Source organism: Ipomoea nil, unplaced genomic scaffold (assembly GCF_001879475.1).
Source record: "Ipomoea nil cultivar Tokyo-kokei standard unplaced genomic scaffold, Asagao_1.1 scaffold2926, whole genome shotgun sequence".
Taxonomy (NCBI): Eukaryota; Viridiplantae; Streptophyta; class Magnoliopsida; order Solanales; family Convolvulaceae; genus Ipomoea; species Ipomoea nil.
Window position 1 is genome coordinate 4,212,876 of NW_017619354.1, and position 17,577 is coordinate 4,230,452.

At 36.2% G+C, this 17,577-nt stretch overlaps 3 protein-coding genes across 4 annotated transcripts; 1 reads left to right on the top strand and 2 right to left on the bottom strand.

Annotated features, from left to right (window-relative positions):
• The first annotated feature begins 3,971 nt into the window (after positions 1-3,971).
• On the top strand, positions 3,972-6,214 carry LOC109161643 (probable indole-3-pyruvate monooxygenase YUCCA3). Its single transcript, XM_019310134.1, has 3 exons — positions 3,972-4,720; positions 4,855-5,226; positions 5,552-6,214. The coding sequence occupies exons 1-3, from the start codon at positions 4,055-4,057 to the stop codon at positions 5,786-5,788; spliced, it is 1,275 nt and encodes a 424-aa protein (XP_019165679.1). The 5' UTR covers positions 3,972-4,054; the 3' UTR covers positions 5,789-6,214.
• A 3,298-nt stretch (positions 6,215-9,512) lies between these two features.
• On the bottom strand, positions 9,513-12,332 carry LOC109162166 (pentatricopeptide repeat-containing protein At1g03560, mitochondrial-like). The gene has a single exon (XM_019310891.1). The coding sequence runs from the start codon at positions 12,044-12,046 to the stop codon at positions 10,088-10,090; it is 1,959 nt and encodes a 652-aa protein (XP_019166436.1). The 5' UTR covers positions 12,047-12,332; the 3' UTR covers positions 9,513-10,087.
• Positions 12,333-12,755: 423 nt separating this feature from the next.
• Positions 12,756-16,900, bottom strand: LOC109162167 (7-hydroxymethyl chlorophyll a reductase, chloroplastic). Of its 2 annotated transcripts, XM_019310892.1 has the most exons (19): positions 16,768-16,896; positions 16,574-16,676; positions 16,376-16,460; positions 15,959-16,070; positions 15,715-15,799; positions 15,559-15,600; positions 15,385-15,463; positions 15,240-15,291; positions 15,079-15,141; positions 14,719-14,816; positions 14,435-14,470; positions 14,292-14,353; positions 14,111-14,138; positions 13,952-14,031; positions 13,780-13,849; positions 13,644-13,701; positions 13,294-13,358; positions 13,123-13,217; positions 12,756-13,031 (listed from the first exon to the last, which is right to left on the bottom strand). In XM_019310892.1, exons 1-19 carry the CDS (start codon positions 16,832-16,834, stop codon positions 12,944-12,946), a joined length of 1,368 nt encoding a protein of 455 aa, XP_019166437.1. In that variant the 5' UTR covers positions 16,835-16,896; the 3' UTR covers positions 12,756-12,943. The 2 variants fall into 2 exon arrangements, with proteins under 2 accessions (XP_019166437.1, XP_019166438.1); XM_019310893.1 differs by lacking the exons at positions 12,756-13,031; positions 13,123-13,217; positions 13,294-13,358 and adding an exon at positions 13,384-13,582 and having other exon boundaries at positions 13,624-13,701; positions 16,768-16,900.
• Positions 16,901-17,577: the final 677 nt, after the last annotated feature.

Sequence of the window (17,577 nt, forward strand, 5' to 3'; positions counted from 1 at the left end):
TAATAGTTATTATTATTATTATTATTATTATGTGAATTTATGTTGCAAGCATTATCGTGGTTGCTTTAACTTTGTTGGGTACGCATTTTTTACTAAATACTTCTAGTTTAACACTTTAACAAAATAATGAGTTTAATTAACAAGATAATTATATGTCTCTAGTACATAATCAAATAATATTATTCTATAGCAACTCTATAGTATTGTAAAAACAAATCCTGATGTATAAGTTATGTTGTTATCAAACAAACTATTCAGAATAAGTTTAGAAAAAATATATTATGAAGGTCAAAGAGGTTGAATCTATAAAGGATGCAAGTGTCATATAGGGAGACAGAGAAGTGTTGCGATGAGAAGAAAAAAAAATCTAATAAATTTTAGGGTTAACTTGAAGGTAAATTAGGAATTAACAAATATAGGTTAGAGAACTCCTTAATATCGGGGGCGGGGGCGGGGGCGGGGGCGGGGGGGGGGGGTCATATTAGTCATTCCCCTTGCAAGGGGAATAATCCATTCCCGAAAATATATATTATTTTCGAGAATAAAAATTATTAACAAACAATGGAATATACATATTCTTAAGAATGTCATTTCATTCCAGACATATTCTATGAACCAACCATGCTGTAAAAAAATTAGAGAGGATGTATGTTAGTAGAGTTGTTTTTCTTCTCCTTCTTCTTCTTCTTTTTCTCCTTTTAGTCACTTGATTATTGTACTTCTTCCACATTTGGTCATGTAGAAGAATTTGGGCTAAGGTTGGTTGGAAAATTGATCCCAAAAAAAATGTTGAAAGAATTTGATAGTTATGCATCAAATGTGAAAAAAAATATAAAAAAATTGATAGTTAAGGACCAAATGTGCTAGATATACAATACTCAGCGTAACCAAAAGTGAAAAAAACTCTATGACAGTATATTAATTGGGAAGAAATTGGGAGATACTCTTAACATTAAGCAAGGTTGCAAAAATCGCTAGGCGCCCTCTAGGCGCATGGGGACCGCCTAGAGCGATTAATCGGCGCCTAGAGCGCCTAGGCGGGCGCCTAGGGAGCCTAGGTGGCCGACCGCCTAGCGCCTAGGCGCCGATTAATCGGCGCCTAGGCGCGATTTTTGCAACACTAACATTAAGGAATGGGGAGGTACTCTATGGTATATTATTAAGTGCACTTAAAGTTCGAGTAGTTTATAAAAATGTCAACATGATTTTTCTTTTTCTCTTTATTTTGAAGTAATTAAATTTTTGTAAAATAACCGCTTTGATTGATTCACAATTCTCTCCTGAGCAACGAGCTCCTATGGTTAATTTGCACGTTTTTCTCAATAAAGAAAATGTTTGAAGGAAACTAATACCGTAAATAATTTTTTTAAAAAAATACACATTTATAATAAAAATGAGTGTATGTTTTTTTGAATGCTACTGGCTCTATTACAATGTAGTATCTGTTCATATACTTTCTCAACCAACTGAAACTGAGGCTCGAACTCATAATCTTCCAAATGGAAGTCCAACCCGGGTACCATTAGACCACATAGTCCTAAAATGAGTGTATGTTAAGCGTTTGAATATGCAAAGAATATACTTTGTTTTTTCATGATAAAAATTTGAAGCTATATTTATATTGGCATTTGTAAATGATTAATTAGTGAAATATTATTGTTGGGGTTCACATTTTAAAGCATTTATATATATATATATATATATATATATATATATATATATATATATATATATATATATATGAATTATGAAAAGTTGTTCCCGGGTAAAATTAAAAATCAATCTTAATTAGTCGTACATGCTAGATCTAATAGTTTTAGAACATGGAGGGAAAAAATTACAGTGACATTTTAGTAATTTTTTCTAATTTTAAAGTTGCACTTTTCAATATTATACAATGCACTTTGCAACACTATACTGTGTATTTTGGCTATTTTGAAAGTGCACTACAGTACACTTAAGGATTCACCTTTTAGAACTTATGATTTAGTTTTTTGATTTGGTTTAGTGTTTCACTTTTCAGTTTAGTTTATGTGTTCACTTTTTATTACTTAGAGTTTAGTATTTACGATTTAGGTTTACACTTTAGCTTTCTAGTTTAGGTTTTAGGATTTATTCAGAAATGTACTCTATCATGTTAAAATTGCACCTTATAGTGTTAAAAATGTACTTTTAAAGTTGAGGAAAAATTACTAGAATACCACCATATTTTTCTCAAATGGATGACGGATATTAATTCATAGTTTTCTCCTAAAAACATGTATATGTTTGTGTAGGGGTGGGTTCAAATGAGTACAACCCTATCCTATATAATATGAGGATTCATCTCAGGCGCCCATTATGATTGATCAATGGTTGAGAATTTTAGTAAAAATAAAATGCAGAGTTAATTTTATAATTATTTTAAACTTTCAAGTTTATATAATATTTATAAAATGAACTATTCCCTTATGTGTGTGTGGGGTGGTGATTTTTTTGAGATGATTATGTACTCACCTATTGCTCAATGCACAAGATTTGAGCAATTTAATTATTGTTAAGTTTTAAAATTTATGTTATGGTTGAAATGTAACAAATTAAAATTACATTACAAGTCACATTAAAAAAAAAAAAAAAAGTTAGTTCAAGTAACAGGAATTTGAGCATGAGGTCGAGAAGCAACACCCCAAAATGTTACAATTACTCATATTTTATTAAAATCATTAATTTCCTAAAATAAAAGAAATAATTTTTTTTCTCCCATTTGTGAAAGCTCCATTCCCGTTGCTAGTTTTTGCCAAGATGTGCTGTTGGACTTATGTGGCAAGACTGATATATAATTTTCCAAGTACATTTTTGTTGAAAGAGCACATGTTCAGTAGTCCATGAGTTGCAATCTGAATGACAAATCTAGAGGGTATATATCTTAATAAAAAAGACAACTTAGAAGAAGATAGATCATATTGCTTCACTATTGACTAATATTATATGTATCTATTCTCACTTTTTATTTCATTTTTACATTCAACAACATGACATGTTTTGATTGATTCAAAATAAAAAGTGGAGTCCCACGAAACTTAATTCAATAGTTCAATGGTCACTTAAAAATCTTGCTTAAAAAGGGTGATCATAATTTTTTTTTTTCTCCCAATAAAATCAAGACATGTGACAAGAATTTTATTTGTTAAGACTTAAAAGAGTACTTATTATTATCTATTTCATTTAAAACACCACATTAAATGGGGGTCCAGAATAATAGGTTCCCTAATGACATAGAAAGAATTTACCCATTTGTTATTTCAAGCATTTAGGGGCGTTTGATAAATTGTTGTTAGCTTATAGTTATTAGCTAATTAGGTTAGTGAGTTGATAGCATTAGTTGATTGTAGAAAGATCTTTGGTAAATTAATTGTTAGCTGATAGGTAGTTACATACAAAATGACATTCTCAACAAGCTAATGGAAAAAGTTGTTTTGAACAACTTTTTGAATTTTAACATTTTGGAGCAATAAGCTGTTACAAAAAACTAATTAATCAAACATTTATGGTTGTTTAACTAAGTCAAATAGCTAACAGTGATCAAATAAGTCAAAATGGTCGAGTAAAAAGCAAACTATGTTACCAAATCGGGCCTTAATAATAATTATCTATAATTGAAGTGTTATTATGCTTCTCATAATGATCATTAAATTGTTGTATGTATTATAAATTTATAATGTGTAGTTGTTAATTTGAAGAAAATTTGAACATATAAACAATCTATTATATTGATGGTCGCAGTAGAACTCGGCATGGCTGCATGTAGATAGAACAGAAGAATGTGAAGTGTGCATTAAAGAGAGCAGAGAGTTAATCATATGAAAAGGACAATGAAAACATCATTTTCAAATCCTAATTACATGTCTGATCTGTCGCACTTATGCCCAAACTTCCCCTATTTAAACCTCTAAACCCCCTCCACACATTCTGTCATCATAACAATCTTATATTCTCCTAACTCTCTGATCTTCACTTGTCCTCAGAGTTTAATTTTCCATTCTCAATTTGCTGCTATTCAAAGACTGTTACTTAGATGAATCCTTGTACTCCATTAATGGCAGAAAATGATGAGTTCTTTGCAGGGAGATGCATTCTTGTTAATGGCCCTGTCATTGTAGGGGCTGGTCCTTCAGGATTAGCAGTGGCTGCAGGCCTTAAACAGCAAGGGGTGCCCTTCATAATCCTGGAGCGGACAGACTGTATTGCTTCTTTATGGCAAAACCGGACCTATGATCGCCTTAAACTTCATCTTCCCAGACAGTTTTGTGAGCTTCCATATTTCCCATTCCCAAAAGACTTCCCAGAGTACCCTACAAAACGCCAGTTCATCCAGTACCTTGAGTCCTACGCTGAGCGGTTTCAGATCAGCCCAAGATTCAACGAGACAGTGCAGTCCGCTAAGTACGATGAAACCTGTGGGCTATGGCGAATCAAGACGGTGTCGGGTGATTGTTGTGTGAGTGAGTACATCTGCCGGTGGCTGGTGGCGGCGAGCGGCGAGAACGCCGAGAAAGTTGTGCCGGAATTTGCCGGGCTAAGGGATTTCGGCGGCCGTGTCATGCATGCTTGTGAGTATAAATCCGGAGAGGATTATGAAGGGAAGCGTGTTCTGGTTATTGGGTGTGGAAATTCCGGCATGGAAGTTTCCCTGGATCTTTGCCACCACAATGCAATCCCATCAATGGTGGTTCGAAGCTCAGTAAGTTGGAATTAAAATTAATCCCCACAATTCAGTTGCAAAATTTCTTACTAAATAGTCTGGTTGGACCGAATAACTAGAAGTTGTTATTTAATCAGATTCTGTGCTAATATAAACCTGGATTGATGGGACAGGTCCATGTTTTGCCGAGGGAAATTCTGGGGAAGTCGACGTTCGAGCTAGCGGTGGCGATGATGAAATGGCTGCCGGTTGGGGTGGTGGACAGAATACTGGTGGCCGCGGCAAGAATCATTCTGGGAAACATCGAAAAGTACGGTCTGAAAAGGCCAGAAATTGGGCCTTTGCAGCTGAAGAACAATGAAGGGAAGACCCCTGTGTTGGACATTGGCACACTGCAAAAGATTAGATCTGGGGAAATAAAGATAGTCCCAGGAATCAAAAAGTTTTCGCCTGGAAAAGTGGAGCTTCTTAATGGGGAAATTCTGGAGATAGATTCTGTAATTCTGGCAACTGGGTATTGCAGCAATGTCCCCTCCTGGCTAAAGGTTAGAAAAGAAAAGAAATGCAATATTCTTATTTTCTTTGATAATTATTATCTTTTGAATTTTGTGACAGTTATGGAAGTTGGTTTCTGTAGATTCCCTCTTCCTATCTGCAACACAGTCATCTGTTAGGTGGTCTGTCTTTTTTTTTTTTTTTTTTTTTGGGTTTCACCAGAAAAAGATTGAGTCATATATCCAAGAAAATGGATGTAGTTAGGTAGAAGAGCAGATCAGATCTGATGTGCAATATTTAGGAAAGGTGACATTATTGAACAAGGTTAAGGTGGTTGTTAGATGTCATAATAGAATTTATTTAATTTGTTGACAGGAAAATGAATTCTTTTCAAGAGAGGGGTTTCCAAAAAGCCCATTTCCAAACGGGTGGAAAGGCAAATCTGGGCTCTATGCTGTTGGCTTCACAAGGAGAGGTCTCTCTGGTGCTTCTTTGGATGCCATTAGAGTAGCACAAGATATTGGCAAAATCTGGAAACAAGACATTAACCAGAAAAATCAATCTGTTTCTGTTGCAGTTGCATGTCAATGCAGAAGCAAGGCCCATTTTTAGCATACCATCACACATCTGCTCTTTCGGGAACGGGGAATGGTATTTAAGTTGGGGCAAAATTTTCACTCATGACCTAATTTTTTCCGGTGGAATTTGGGTATCGACTTGAGTGGCTATCGAAACTTCGTTCCTATTGTGTTCATTCTCTTTTTTATTTATTTTTTCCCTGTAACCTACTGTGCAAGTGACAAATCATATATACTGACCCAAAAAAGAACCCAAAAAAAAAAAAAAAAAAAAAATTGTACCAAGAGAGAAAATGACTGATAAAACAGAGAGCAGCCCTCTCCAGAAAAGATCTCAACATAGCTTTGGGTAATTTTTGTAGGATGAAGAGGCTTTTCCTTTTCCCAGTATTCCAGTTCCAAGAAATGTTGTACAAAATGTTGAATGATGTGCAATACAAGTATTTTTCTCAGTTCAAAAGTGTAAGGCCAAATGTTGAAATATATCTCTGTACTATATACGAAAAGTCAATTAAACTTTTGAACTTTTAGAAGTTACAATTAAACACATCAACATGTCATTTTCGTACAACGGAGCCTAGACATCAGTTAATTGCCTATAACAACACATTATTCCGACTAGTTTAGAGAAAAAAAAAAAACCCACAACAGCAGAATGGTCAGTGATCTCTCATCAAAGAAGGTAACCTCGGTCGCCTTCTTCCTCCCTTGGGAAAGAAGGTGACTGGTTGCCTCCTTCTTCGTCAGTGAATTGAGAGGCAATCAATGACCATTCTTAGGATTTTAGTCATCTAAAATCCTAGTGACTTTTAATATAAGTCATTAATCAATTTTTAGACTCTGATACATTAAAATGACATGTTAAATGTGTTTAATTGTCACAAAGTTAGAATCAAATTGACTTTTTATATAACATTTTTCTCAAAATGCAAATATCATGACAGAATTTTTCTTCCTTTGTAAATATGGTCCACTCAGTCATTAATAGGATTGAAGTGATTGGATGTATGAACAAGATTTGGTCCACCATAGGGGCCCTTAAATATGGTGGGACCTGTATCCATAATTCCCCAACATCCCTATTATATACAATATGGAGGAGACTCTTCTGCTTTTGTTTAACAATAGCCATGGGAACTCTATAACATACTCCCATGTTGCCCTGCACATGGATAGAGCCCACATCAAGGACAAACATTTTGGCCTAACTACCCTTCAAGTCAAATATGGCTTTCCAAAACTCAACACTTTGAGTCAGTTGATAAGTAAGTTGTTAATCCAATTATAATAAATGTAATACCGAAATCGATCCTTGTATGTATTACATTCATTTTATAATCTTATTCATATTCCTTCTGTTTCCATTCTGCAAATCAAACGTCACGTGGTCACAAAGTGTTTATTATAGTGTCTACTTTGACTAAACTATATAGCAATCTAAATTGGGCTAACAGGTTTTAATGCCATATGCTAACATGGTAAACAAGCATGAATTCCAAGGAACAACTGAATGCATGAGGTAGTTCAACCCCAAAACAGTTGACAAGTCATTTTCATCCACAAATTCCCTTCTCACAAGTCAAAACTGACAACTATTCTTCTCCTCTGCATCCGCAGCTTTGCCTGACCAAAAATATATTATCAATGTTTATTTTTTAGTGACGAGAGAAATCTGCAGTCACTAATCGAAGGTGTGGATAGATAACACCCGCCTTGTAATCATAGCTGGTAAAAGACCACAAAGAGGTAATCCAGCTTAGGTTGTCCATAACTGATCATTTTAAACCAAAAAGACTAATAGGGCAGCTCCCAGTGAGAGTCAAACTTGTAACCTAATGGTTACCAAGTCAATAGTTTGTCCAACTTGGTTAGGTTGCCCCTCAAAAATCAATGTTTATATTACATATAGAGAGGGGGTCAAGAGAGGCAAGATTTTTCTCATTTCGATGTTAGTTGTATTTTGTATCATCATATATATTGTACATGATTGAATTAAGTACAATCGGTGTCGATCGATTAACACAATAGAAGCTGAAGCTCCTTAATAAAAATATAATGGTTTAGAGAAAAATAATGTGTAATATATAGTGTGGCTACCTAACAGCAAATCTATGTGCAGTGAATCATTTTTGTATTACCATATATATTATAGATTATAGATAGCATCGTCCTAGATTTGCCTTGTGTCTGATTGATTGTTTTCCTTATATATATATATATATATATATATAAATGTATATAGAGTTTTATATTTAATGTGCAATACATGCAAACACACACATTTGGGTGGGGAAGAAGAATGGGTGAGGGAGTATTTATGAGCTCACGAGGTGGTCCAAGGCTGTCTGTGACTGTCATGGTTGCAATTTCTGGAGAAGAATGACATTCATTTCTTTGGATTTTCCACCAGATCCAACATCCTCAACTCAACTTCCCATTTCTTTTTCCTAGCTTTTTGTTCCTATAATTTTGGTGAAGAGAGATTAGTATATATAATGTGGATCATCATCGGTCTCAATGACTTACAATAACATTTATAGATCTCACTCAGCTAAGGAGACCATTGACAATATAAAAAACTAATAGCGTCATTTTTTTGAATGACAAAAGAAACTTACAGTCACCATTCGAGGGTAAACCCTGTCTTGTCACCCTAGCCGACAAAGGATCACAAGAAAGTAAATCAACCTAGGTTATCCATATATAATTGACCGGAAGCATTATCCTTTACTAAACATACAAGAGCACATTCAACAAGAGGATGCAAGAAATCAAAGGATGTAAATAAAACATATATTTTACTGAAAAGTCCAAGAACAGTAGTGTGCCAATAGACAGCCCATATGATCTCCCATGCAGGAAAACAACAAGTTTGAACAAAATCTCAGTATCTGGCTTAATGAACGTAACACACAGAGCTGATATATATGTTTCATCATCATCAAGTTGGGCCGTGCAAGAATCGTGTTTGAGTTTTGCAGTTGCGCTGGGGTACTTACAGATAGCGACATGGAAGGAAGCCACAGTTGTATTGATGTCCTTTTCCACTGGAACTTCATAGTTCCTTCTAACCCTGCAGCCTATTACTTAGACATCACTATTACCGAGAGAAGAATACACATGGGCTGGCTGGTCACCAACAATGCCCATCCCTTCCTGCTCACATACACCCTACCATTCACCTCTTAATGCCCACAACATTTACATGGTGGGCACTTGCTTAAATTCTGATTCTTGAATGCAAACTTGGAGGGTCAAGTCTAATATCTCAACGTTTGATCAAACAAGCAATATAATTTCAGCATGGAGGGGCAAGTCTAGTATCTCAGCATTTGATCTAGCACGCAGTATGGAGCAATCAAAATTGGATGTTATTGGATTGTTTTGATGACCTTCTTAGTTGGCATTATCATGTTTCATTGGAATTTATGGTTTTGGATCTAGCAATAATCCTCAATGGCAAACCCATTGCTAGAATTTGTTTTTAGATGAGTTGATATCATGATACAGAAACATAAGCATTATTGTATCTCCTTCATGTTATCAGATTTTATTGCCACAGAAGTACAGAACACATTCATGGAGTGGTGGGGAAGGTATTGCGAAATTATAGGCAATTCATTTGCTTCACCCTTGTCTCTAAGTTTATGAAACATTGAAACACCAATGTCACAAGTATGCTTAGAAAGTCAAATGTTATTCAATGGACTATTTTGTAGCAAGGATTCAAAGTGTTTTGAAATGATCATATCAGCCTATCAGGAGTGAAATACAAGGATGGAATTGTGACAGAGAGACTGATGTATTCCCATTCATATACGATCAAGAACATCATGTGGAAAGTAAGATAACTCACTCTGATCAATGTTCAGATAAGAATACCATTAGATCTTCAAAGATTCAGCATTGTCTTCAGTTTTCAGCCATTATCGAATTCCAACTCAGCAGAGAAGGCAGTTTGCTGAATGAATGCAGAGATTAACAATTAAAGCACTTGACTACTTGTTCGTTTTAAGAACTCAGATTATCGAGGGGCAGCATAATCCAGGAAGGGAATCGGGTGCATCTGGAACCATGAATTGTCAAGATTTGCAGTTCCGGAGATGGGTTTAGAGCTTCCATCACATCTATCCTCACCTCACCATCCCGAATGAAATTAAAACACATTTCTTTGAGGTGCTTCTTGTTTCTCAATTCTACATTCTCTGCTTCCTCCATATTTGCAGCATTGCCAAGTCCATGCATCACCCAAGAACAGTAAACAATCTTTAGCCACGAACCGCATGGATTACCAAACATCTCATTATTGCAGACTCAAACCCCAGCCTAAAACTCACTTGTCTACCAGAGTTCGAAACTTCACGCGTTTTTTAATGCTACCCATCCTATCATATCCAATGCCAATCTTACTATGCATCAGTTTTATTGCTAAATCCGCATTCCCTGCTTTCCTTAGAGCATTTATCAAAACTGTACGAACTCTACCTGGAATTTCTCGACCACGATCAACAATTCCATCAGCTAACTTGCAAGCCTCTACAATACGGCCAGCCTTGCACAAAACATTGATCATATCTTCGAAAGCAGTCTCTAGGACAATACCCATTGGTGCCAGCTCATCCAAGATCTTACAAGCTCTTGCCACCTTGCCTGAAAGACAAAGTCCAGTAGAAAGAGCTCTAAATGAAGCAGCTGTTGGAGTTATACCCTTATCAATCATCACATTCCACAATTTTAATGCATCTTCATTTCGGTGATCTTTAAACAAACCACTGATTAATATTGTATATGTATACACAGTCTGATCACACCCTTCTTGTTCCATTCTGTTGAAAAGCATTATGGCTTCATCACTCTTTCCACTTTTAACTAAGGCATCTATTAGTGCATTATAACAATAAGAATCACGAGGACACCCCTTCTCAGCCATCTCCTCAAAGAGCTTTTCAGCCTCATCTACTCTCCCTGCCTTGCCAAGGCCATCAATTAAACTAGAATAAATCATGCCATTTATAGCTTTATTATTTTTTTGACAGTATTCAAGCCACTGTAAGGCCTCTCCCAATCTCCCACACTTGGACAAACCGTTTACAATAACCCCGTATGTAACTTCATCAGGTTCAAGCCCTTCGTCCTTCATTTTGTCAAAAAGCCTCATAGCTGCTTCCAAGTTTGAATTCTTCATGTATGAATCAATCAAGGAAGTATAAATTGCAGCATTAGGTCTACAACCCTTCCTCACCATACTTTCAAAAACAGCATATGCTTCCAAAGACTTACCATCTCTACAAAGTCCTCCAATTACTAAACTATAAGCATGCGATGGAACATCCAACTCATTTTCCACCATTTCATGATAAAGTCCAAGACAGGAGTCAAAATCACCCTCTGAATAGCATGCCTGGATGAGGGTCATATGAGTAATCTTATCAGGTCCCACGTTTCTGACCTCCATATCTCTAAACTTCTCCATTGCTTTCTGAATCTTCCCAATCTTGCAATACCCTTTGATCATTGTATTATATGAAACAATATCTGGTGGAGATTTCCCACTTTCCATAACCTCAAACACTTGCTCAGCAGACTCAATAAACATAGAATTCACTAAACCATTAAGCAGAAAATTATAAGTATACAAAGTAGGTTGAATCCCACTCTCTTTCATACATCGCCACACCCACAACAACTCCTCAACCATCCCCACACTTCCAAGACTCCTAACCAAAGAATTAGCTCCCACTAAGTTCATCATAAAATCCCTATCTTTTAACTCCCTAAAAATATCCCTAAGTCTATTTACATCATTACAAGCAGACAAAATTGCTATCAAAGACACATAGCATTCAAAATTATGAGCATACCCCCTTTGCTTACCAGCCCAAGTGAAAAACCGATAAGCAGTATCAGAATTTTCAGAAAGCTGGCCTGACTTCAAGACAAATGCAACAAAACTGGGTGATAACTTGATAAGAAATTTTTTGCAGTAAGTTTTCAAGTTTTCCTCCATGGTGGGTGAATTATCCAAAAGACTCAAAATTTGGGAGACCCATGGAGACGGTTGGAGGTTCTTGTGGTCGGTAATAATATCAGAGAGGTCCGTGAAAGGTTGCACCCATTCTGGTGGAGGGAGCTTTGTGGCGGTAAATACCCATTTTGGGATGGAAGCGAAATGAGAATCCGGGTAGGGTTTCGAGAAATGTGCAGTGAGGAAAGCAGGAAATTTGGATTTCCCATAGCTGTATTTGACGATTGCAGAAATGGTACGAAGGGGTTTTGTTAGGGTTTTTCTCATACTGACGATTGGCGCTGAAATTGCAGTACTACTTCACTATCCGTCCCAAGAGAAAACAAAAAACCTCAATCTTTCCAATTCAATTCTACTTTATACAATTATATATCCCTGCATATGACGTTTATGTATTTATTATATGCACATGTGCGAATGGAGAGATTGGGGCTTATTTGAGTAAATTAGGGCTTGTAGAGTGAAAGGAATCACACAGCCATACATGGATTCGGGTTGTTTTTTCTTTTTTACCTGCTTAAGGATCGGAGATTTGGAACCTTTCTGATAGTTACACGTGCTTTAACAATTTAAACTACAAATTTAAAGTGAATCTTAAAATATACATGTTATATGTAACATACATGCAAGACATTATATGTATAACACTACCCTAAAAGGGATGTGATCGGTGGGTGAAGCATAATTCTCATATTAAAAGGTATAAGTTCAATTATTATCAACACCCTTTTAGTCCAGACTTTCACATAAGCTCTTCTTAATATGGTTTACGTCTCTTGCGTGATTTGCAGAATTGTAGGGTCTTCATGCATGCCTATGGCACCCAATAGGCCAATATTCACAGTATTGTAAGCCTAATTTGGATTCGATCCAGACCGCACCCGCGTGGTTTGGATCAATCAAAACCATGCAAGCTAAGGTTCTGTGTGGTGGGAGCTAACATGCCCTAAAGTTTAAATCATTGGCATGGAGGGTCTTCCTGGAAATACTGTGACATGCATAAATTTACATTATGATATGCAATTGTTTGCATAACAACAATATCCTCAGACTGAGCATGCCCAGAAGTCTGCATTACAGCAAAGGCCAAAAGGTCATATTTGATGGTTTTTGGTACAAACTGCTGTGGCCTGGCATTGTTCTTTATCAAAATTATGTCCTCAATCACTGCTCAAGCATTCGATCGATTTCACCATTCTGGTTATACATGGAAACGATTCGCTTTGCATACGATGGCATGTGCAGTTCAGCTCTGCATTCATCAAAATCCCAATTGTCAAAAACAGATGGAAATTTTCACCCCCCACCAATATTGCATACACTCCATGTTTAATTCTTCATACCTTTCTCTTCCCCAAGCACGGATGACATACAGATAGTTTCTTATGCTGTGGTAATCCAACGAATACCGGGCAAATTCTAGACCCTTTGGGCCAACCTGAAGCCAAATGGAACTGTTACAAGAGGAATTAAACGTAACTCGTGGGCATAACGATGTATGACAAGATCCTTACGAGGTTTAAGATGAATGCTATCAAGTTGCCAACGAACATTGGGGCAGGCTTAGCAGGACCTCTTCCTGGAACAATTATTGAAGAAAGTGTGAAATTGGATTTGAACTCAGCTTTTGTTGGGCGGAGGCCCGTGAAGGGCCAAGTCCAACACCAGTGGCTAGGGGGATTGTTGGGTGGAGGCCTAAAGAGCCAAGTCATCACCCTACCTCTCGAAAACGTGAAGGTCTAGCTATAGCTTTTAGCGTAGTGGTAAGCACTTGATCCTAACAGCTTTCATATGTGTAGTATTTTTGAGTACTACTGACTTTGTTACAATGCAGTATATGTGTAAGTTATGAAAAAATACATACCCAACTTGGCATTGTCATCTGCCTTCACTGTTTCCGTTACAAATGGCCTCCTGTCACCCTGACATAAGTAAGTTTGTTAATGGCCGCTACGATAAACAGTTTAGGCAACTTTACTAGATGGATCATCATGTATTACACTGCTAATCGTAGGAGTCACTTCCAAAAGATGCTCCACAAGGCTAAGCATTTCTTTTCCACGCTCATTTCTGTGTTTGGGATGGGAAAAAGTCGTAGCAAAATATTTTGTAAGAATACTTGATTACAGGAATTAAAACTACAAATATCTTGTATAACTGGAACTATTTTACCTGACAGTAACGTACTGTGGGTGTTGTGTCATGCTAATTCCAGCATATTTTGGCACACCCATATAGCCGACCACCAAATCCTGGAAAGCTTATTAAAGATCATATTTATTTCATACAAATATAAGGAGCAAACCCTTTGATTAAGTGGAGAAAACTCACCGCTAAGGCATTTGTGTAGTCAAAACAGCTGTAATCCAGAGAAAGGAGACAACAAAAATACGTTAACTATACAGTTCCAATTTAGTAATTGATTAAAAAAAAAAGTGAAAGAACGCCAACAATTTGATGACTGACATTTTGCCAATTTGTGAAAGTAAAAGAAAAATCAAGTGCAATATACCTGTAACAGGATGGTGCAATAACATCAACTAACTCATTTGCTGGTAAACAGAAATAGGGAACCTGCTTTAGTAAAGTATAAAGTTGAATAAAACAGCATTATAGCAAACCATAAATGATTTACAAATGTTGGAACCATGTCACCTCTTCAATGCGCCCATCCAAATGTTTCAGGTGGACCTGTCAAAATATTGGATTTAGAGTTCAAACAACTATCAACGGGTTCTTTATATTGAAACCAAGAGCCACAAATTATCACGTTCTCAAATCTCAACTAAGTGGGTAATTCATCAATGCTTAGCACTTAATTTATAAATCCATAATTCAAAGTTAGCAGGAGTTCAATTATTTTGTGTGCGCGAGTTTATTTATTAATAGAAGATTGAGCAAGAGTACTTGAGATAATGCAAACTACCCCGATTTCATACCTTGTAGTCTTGCATAAACTCATAATGAAGAACGGTATCCGGTTCATCACTAGCAGCCTTTAAGAACTTATCGAGCCCTTCTCGCGTTCCATTATCCACTATCAAGAAAAAGTTGCTTAATTATAGTCGATCTTAGATGTTTTAGTATTTAACGAAACAAGATGTAGACAATTGTTGCTTGATGGAAAAACTTCAACCCCATTATCAAACAACAACGAAATGGAGCCATAAGAAATATTCCTTCTTTGTGTGTACTAATCAAATCATCATGGAAGCTTATTAACAGTAAGTACTCACATGAACAGATACTGCATTGTAACAGAGTCAATAGTACTAAAAAAAAAAACAGTAAGTACTCACCACAATTAGTGCCTAAAACATAAAGTTTTTCCAAACCCAAATAGTGCTCGACCGATCTTAAAGCTGCAGATCAGGAAATTACTCTGCATTATGATAAAGTACAAGTCATGAAAAGGAGAAAACCTAAAAGCGGCGAATGCAAAGCATAATTACAATCAAACCTTGTACTTGGCAACCAACACCACAAAACAGAAGTCGCTTCACACCAGCAGCCTGTGAACAGGAAGACAATACTATGCACAATATTAACAAGCCAAGAAGAGAAAGAAAGTAGTGGCATACTAAGAGAAAAGTGACGGGAAACACCTCAACTAAAGCAAGAGTATTCAAATTAGGAGACAGTGTTGGCTTGACGCCTTTAGCTGCTAGTACTTCCTCTGGTGTCCTATTTGAGACATGAACCAACACTAATGATATCGAGTAATCATAATTATAAGATGCATTGAAGGTTGAAACCATTTAGCATTTCGGATCTGTCACCTCGCTAAGACAGGTCGAGGAGCAAATCTATCTTCCGGATCACTAGGAAAAATAAAGAAGACTACATGAGACTCACATATAATGAACAGGAAATTCCTTCAACCATGAATGAAGAGAGAAATATATTAAACTTTTACAAAGTTGAATAAGCGATACCTCTGCACACATATAACAGCTTCCACCATACCAGTTTTCAGCATCTCTATTGCGATTGTTGTCACTATGCCTGTCCATTGAGCTCCTGTATTACACAAAATATTCAAGCCACAAAGTGAATATAGTATCTTCACAGGTAAAATTCAAGAATGTTCCAGGAATTACTTTAGAATTCGAATAACTAATTCCAGATTTGCACTATATGGTATAACATTTTAACGAACCATCAGACAGAAAAGTTCACCTTCCAAAGGCTTAGTTTTGCGAGCATACAATAATTCCTCATGGACACCCATATAAGTCTCATCCAATGAATCAACTTTCCTTCCTCTGCCATGTACAACAGGTTCCAAGGCCTGAAAAGTGAAACAGAATTACAGAACGAAAATGGGGTCTGCCTTATATGGCACATAACGGTATAAAGCTAGCAGGTTTGACTTGATATAAAGCTTAAAAAGCAGGCAGTTGGTAATTTTAGCTTCTTTAACTGTAGAGACAGGAAAAGGAATATTTGGGCAAATTTCTTCTCTTCCCATAATCTCTCCACTCAATCAAAGTGGCCTCACTCTATATATGATTACACAGAAAATATGCAAAATGCTTTTGGACAAAGATTTCTTAAAATGAATCCCAGAAGCAATAAAATCAGAGAGAAACTCACCTCAATTCTAGACATGCCATCCCCCAAGAAAGCACAAGCATTTTTAACATGGGCTATGTAATAAGTATCACACAACCCGCAATGGCTGCCAATCAACCAATAAAATTTCACCAAATTGAAAACACATTAACAAAGTCAAGAACTACAAGAAATTGGAAAGTTAACAAAAATGGCAGAAAGGGTGAGCGAAGGAAAAACCTGCAGTGGTCCTTAGCTGGGTAGGTCCCACCAGGAGGAATGGGTTTGGATTTCTGCCTCCAATCTTCTCTGAGCTTCAATGGTTTTGGGTTTGTGTTTGCTTCTGTTTAACAGTACAATCAGAAGAAACGCATACTATACTATATGTTCAAGAAAGTTGATGTATGAATAAGAAGCATATTAGAGAGAGGAACCTTTAGATGCAGAGACAATAGAGAAGGTGAAAGGCGAAGGAGAGAGCTTTGCACTGAGAAGAGCCATGGCTTCCACATCAACTGCCAACTGAGAGTTTCACTGTCTTCCAGAATTGTTTTGCGCCACAAAATTAATTTGCCAAATATCTATGATGACACGTCACAACGTCTGTAGAATAAGCACCTTTTAACGACGTCGTTTTTATTGTTGAACTTTCTTATGAATGTTGATTTACAAATTGTCCCTTCTTTGAGTTCTTTCTTTCCCTCTTGTCATTATGCACGCAAATAAATATCATGTTCATTTTAATATTTATTGATTTATTATAATCTATGAATCAAAATTTATTACTCTTTTTTAAATTAAATATACATGACGTAATATTGTCCCCCAAATATAAGTTCGTTAATCAACCTATCGAAAATTACTAGTAATCTGTACTTAATTCTCTTTTAAATAAAATTTTAGAGTAAAGGTCAAATAAATCGTCCAAGTATATACTAAAGTGCAATTAGATCCACAAATTTAAAAAAAAAAAAAAAAAAAAAAAAAAAAAAAAAAAAAAACATCAAATTATACCATCAAACTTATTAAAATATACCTATTTAACGGGTTACTAAAAGGTAATCAGTCAATTTTGTTTAGATGACATCTTGCATGAAATCTTATTAAAAAAAATAAAAAAATACCGTCCATATTGAACGGAGAACTGGAGAAACTTGCCAGGTTTCTTCGTCCATGGAAGCTTAGCTGCAATGGCGAGCTTCTACATCCAAATTGGACGGAGAAGTCTACTAGACTTCTTTATA

Excerpts from the sequence above, each read along its gene's own strand:
- LOC109161643 (XM_019310134.1), top strand. The coding sequence starts at position 4,055 with ATGAATCCTTGTACTCCATTAATGGCAGAAAATGATGAGTTCTTTGCA. Across the intron at positions 4,721-4,854 it reads CAATGGTGGTTCGAAGCTCA|GTCCATGTTTTGCCGAGGGA; the intron begins GTAAGTTGGAAT and ends TTGATGGGACAG. Across the intron at positions 5,227-5,551 it reads ATGTCCCCTCCTGGCTAAAG|GAAAATGAATTCTTTTCAAG; the intron begins GTTAGAAAAGAA and ends ATTTGTTGACAG.
- LOC109162166 (XM_019310891.1), bottom strand. The coding sequence starts at position 12,046 with ATGAGAAAAACCCTAACAAAACCCCTTCGTACCATTTCTGCAATCGTC.
- LOC109162167 (XM_019310892.1), bottom strand. The coding sequence starts at position 16,834 with ATGGCTCTTCTCAGTGCAAAGCTCTCTCCTTCGCCTTTCACCTTCTCT. Across the intron at positions 13,702-13,779 it reads TGACTCCTACGATTAGCAGT|GGTGACAGGAGGCCATTTGT; the intron begins GTAATACATGAT and ends TACTTATGTCAG. Across the intron at positions 13,032-13,122 it reads CGTGCTTGGGGAAGAGAAAG|AGCTGAACTGCACATGCCAT; the intron begins GTATGAAGAATT and ends TGATGAATGCAG.